At 35.1% G+C, this 2,404-nt stretch overlaps 1 protein-coding gene across 1 annotated transcript; it reads right to left on the bottom strand.

Annotated features, from left to right (window-relative positions):
- Positions 1 to 1,661: 1,661 nt before the first annotated feature.
- LOC114615929 (olfactory receptor 5L1-like) lies at positions 1,662 to 2,399 on the bottom strand (the record flags this gene model as incomplete). Its single annotated transcript, XM_028761515.1, has 1 exon — positions 1,662 to 2,399. A coding segment is annotated over one exon (738 nt), but the record flags the coding sequence as incomplete, so codon positions are not given.
- Between the last annotated feature and the right edge of the window lie 5 nt (positions 2,400 to 2,404).

Consider the following 2,404-nt stretch of genomic DNA (forward strand, 5'->3'; position numbering starts at 1 on the left):
GCATGTTTTTCAGTGGAATTCATGTAAAAGTTAGGACATTTGTAAGAAAAATTATATAATCATATTAAGGTAATTTAGTCAGCACCACAAAGACAAATATTGTATGTTTCCTGTCACATATGGTTCCTACAGATTATGGGAATATGCACAAAACTTAAAAATTAAATGATTCAAAAAACAATGACAAAGAAAAATTAGATTCAAGACAGTAACTTGCATTTCCTGAACTCAAGAAGCTCAATTGTTTTCTAACATTATAAATACAAGCACAGAGATGACCATCAATAAAGGAATATACGTTACAAACTGAACTTTTAGATAAAACCAAAAAAAATTGTGGTTAAGAAACATAAAAAAAATTGGAAATGAAAGGTATTGTGTCATTTTAATAACGTGTGAGTTCAACCTGTATCTGTAGATATCCTTTGGACAGTAAGATACCATTTCAAACCTACTAATGAGGCATTATGCTCCAGTGGATATTCTAAAATCTGTGATCACATAGATGGCCCTGAATTAAATTTCTTGAGCCGAAAAACAAATCAAAATAAAATAAAATTTATTTACAGTAAATAAAACAAAGTGGGAAAGAGACATAAAGAAAGAAGGGAGTATAAGGTCTGAGGGAGTCAGGGAATGACAGTAATGAGACACATTGGTATACATGCATGTAACTTTAATTATTATATATTTGTGTACATGAGCATAGAGGATAAACAGAAGTGACTGTAATTTATCAGTAGCTGAGTTAGCTTGTACACTGGATATAAAACAAGAAAAGAGAGAACTCAGAAATTCTTTCTTCAATGACAGTTCTCAATAGTCAGTAAAGAGACTAAAACGTTATACTTGAGAAATTCAAAGTTTTTATAATGCATGCTTTCTATTCTGTGAAGGGGCTTTTGAGATAGCTCAGTACTTAAGGCAGATTTCTGGTCTTCCAGAGGGCCTGAGTTCAAATCTAAGTACTCACATCTGTTAGGATAGAGGATATTGAAACTTCAGCTTCAGAAAATCCAAGACTCTTCCATGCTTTGTGGAAAATAAACTTATGCACTAAGATCACATACTGACACATTTGTATCATATAATTATTTTCATTAATAAATATTAATAAAATACTTTCTTAAATAATTGCATATTATCCAGTATTTCTGAGGCAATGAGTACTGTAGTAACATTACCAAAGTTTAAATAAAGTAGGTTAAGATCCTGGACTAGCAAAGTAAGAAAAATCCTGAGCCAATAACCATGATATTCTTACTCTGTGCCTATCTGTTAATGTCATGAATTTCATTGTACACTATAGACATTCTATATTGAAATGAATAAAAATGTCCATTATGAATACAGAAATAAAATTAGAAACTTTGCAAAATCCTTCTTTTTAGATTTGGAAAGGCCTTACACAAAATGAAATGTATTTGCTGTGGTAGGACATGAAACATAAGCAACAAATTTAAATCAAATAATGAAACCAAAATTATTTCGGAATCTTAAAATTTACAAGCTTTTAAATTTAGGAGTCAGTATACTAAACAGAAAAAAGAATCACTCATAACTGCCATGTACCTGATTTCTTTTTCCAGCCAAACATTGTTACATCTATTAATCTCTGTGTCATTATCTATCTTTGATTCTGCATCCTGACAATACAGTGTTCATTGGAAATATATCTTAGAGTTCACAACTTTCCTGAGAGCACCTTTGACATCCTTGTTTCTGAGGCTGTAGATCAAAGGGTTCAGCATGGGAATCACTACAGTGTAGAACACTGTGGCCACTTTGTCAGCATCCCCACTGTTGTCTGAAGTGGAAGAACAGTAAATGGAAAGGATTGTCCCATGGAAGACAATGATGACTGTGAGGTGGGAGGCACAGGTGGAAAAGGCTTTGCGCCTCCCCTCCACAGAGTGCATCCTCAGGATGGTGATGAGGATAAACAAGTAGGAGGTGAAGATAACCACAATACTAAAGCTCTCATTGAAGGTGGCCACAACAAACAGCAGCACTTTATTAATAGTGACATCAGAGCAAGCAAGACTCAAGAGAGGAGGCAGATCACAGAAGAAGTGGTTGATCACATTTGACTTAAATGATGGGATCTCAAGGGCTAAGCACAAATGAACCAGAGAACACACTGATGCACAGAGGTAGCAGCCAGACACCAGTACCATACGGAGATCTGAGGACATCATAGCCATATATAGTAGTGGATTACAGATGGCTACAAAGCGGTCATAGGCCATCACAGCCAGCAGGAAGACTTCAGTGACCACACATGTGCAAAACAGGTAGAATTGGACCATACATGCCAGGAATGATATGGCTTTGTCCTTATTGAAGATGTTAGCCAGCATTTTAGGCACAATGATGGAGGAGTAGCAGAAATCCACAAAGGACA

This window comes from Grammomys surdaster, unplaced genomic scaffold (assembly GCF_004785775.1).
Source record: "Grammomys surdaster isolate TR1022 unplaced genomic scaffold, NIH_TR_1.0 198824, whole genome shotgun sequence".
Lineage (NCBI taxonomy): Eukaryota > Metazoa > Chordata > Mammalia > Rodentia > Muridae > Grammomys > Grammomys surdaster.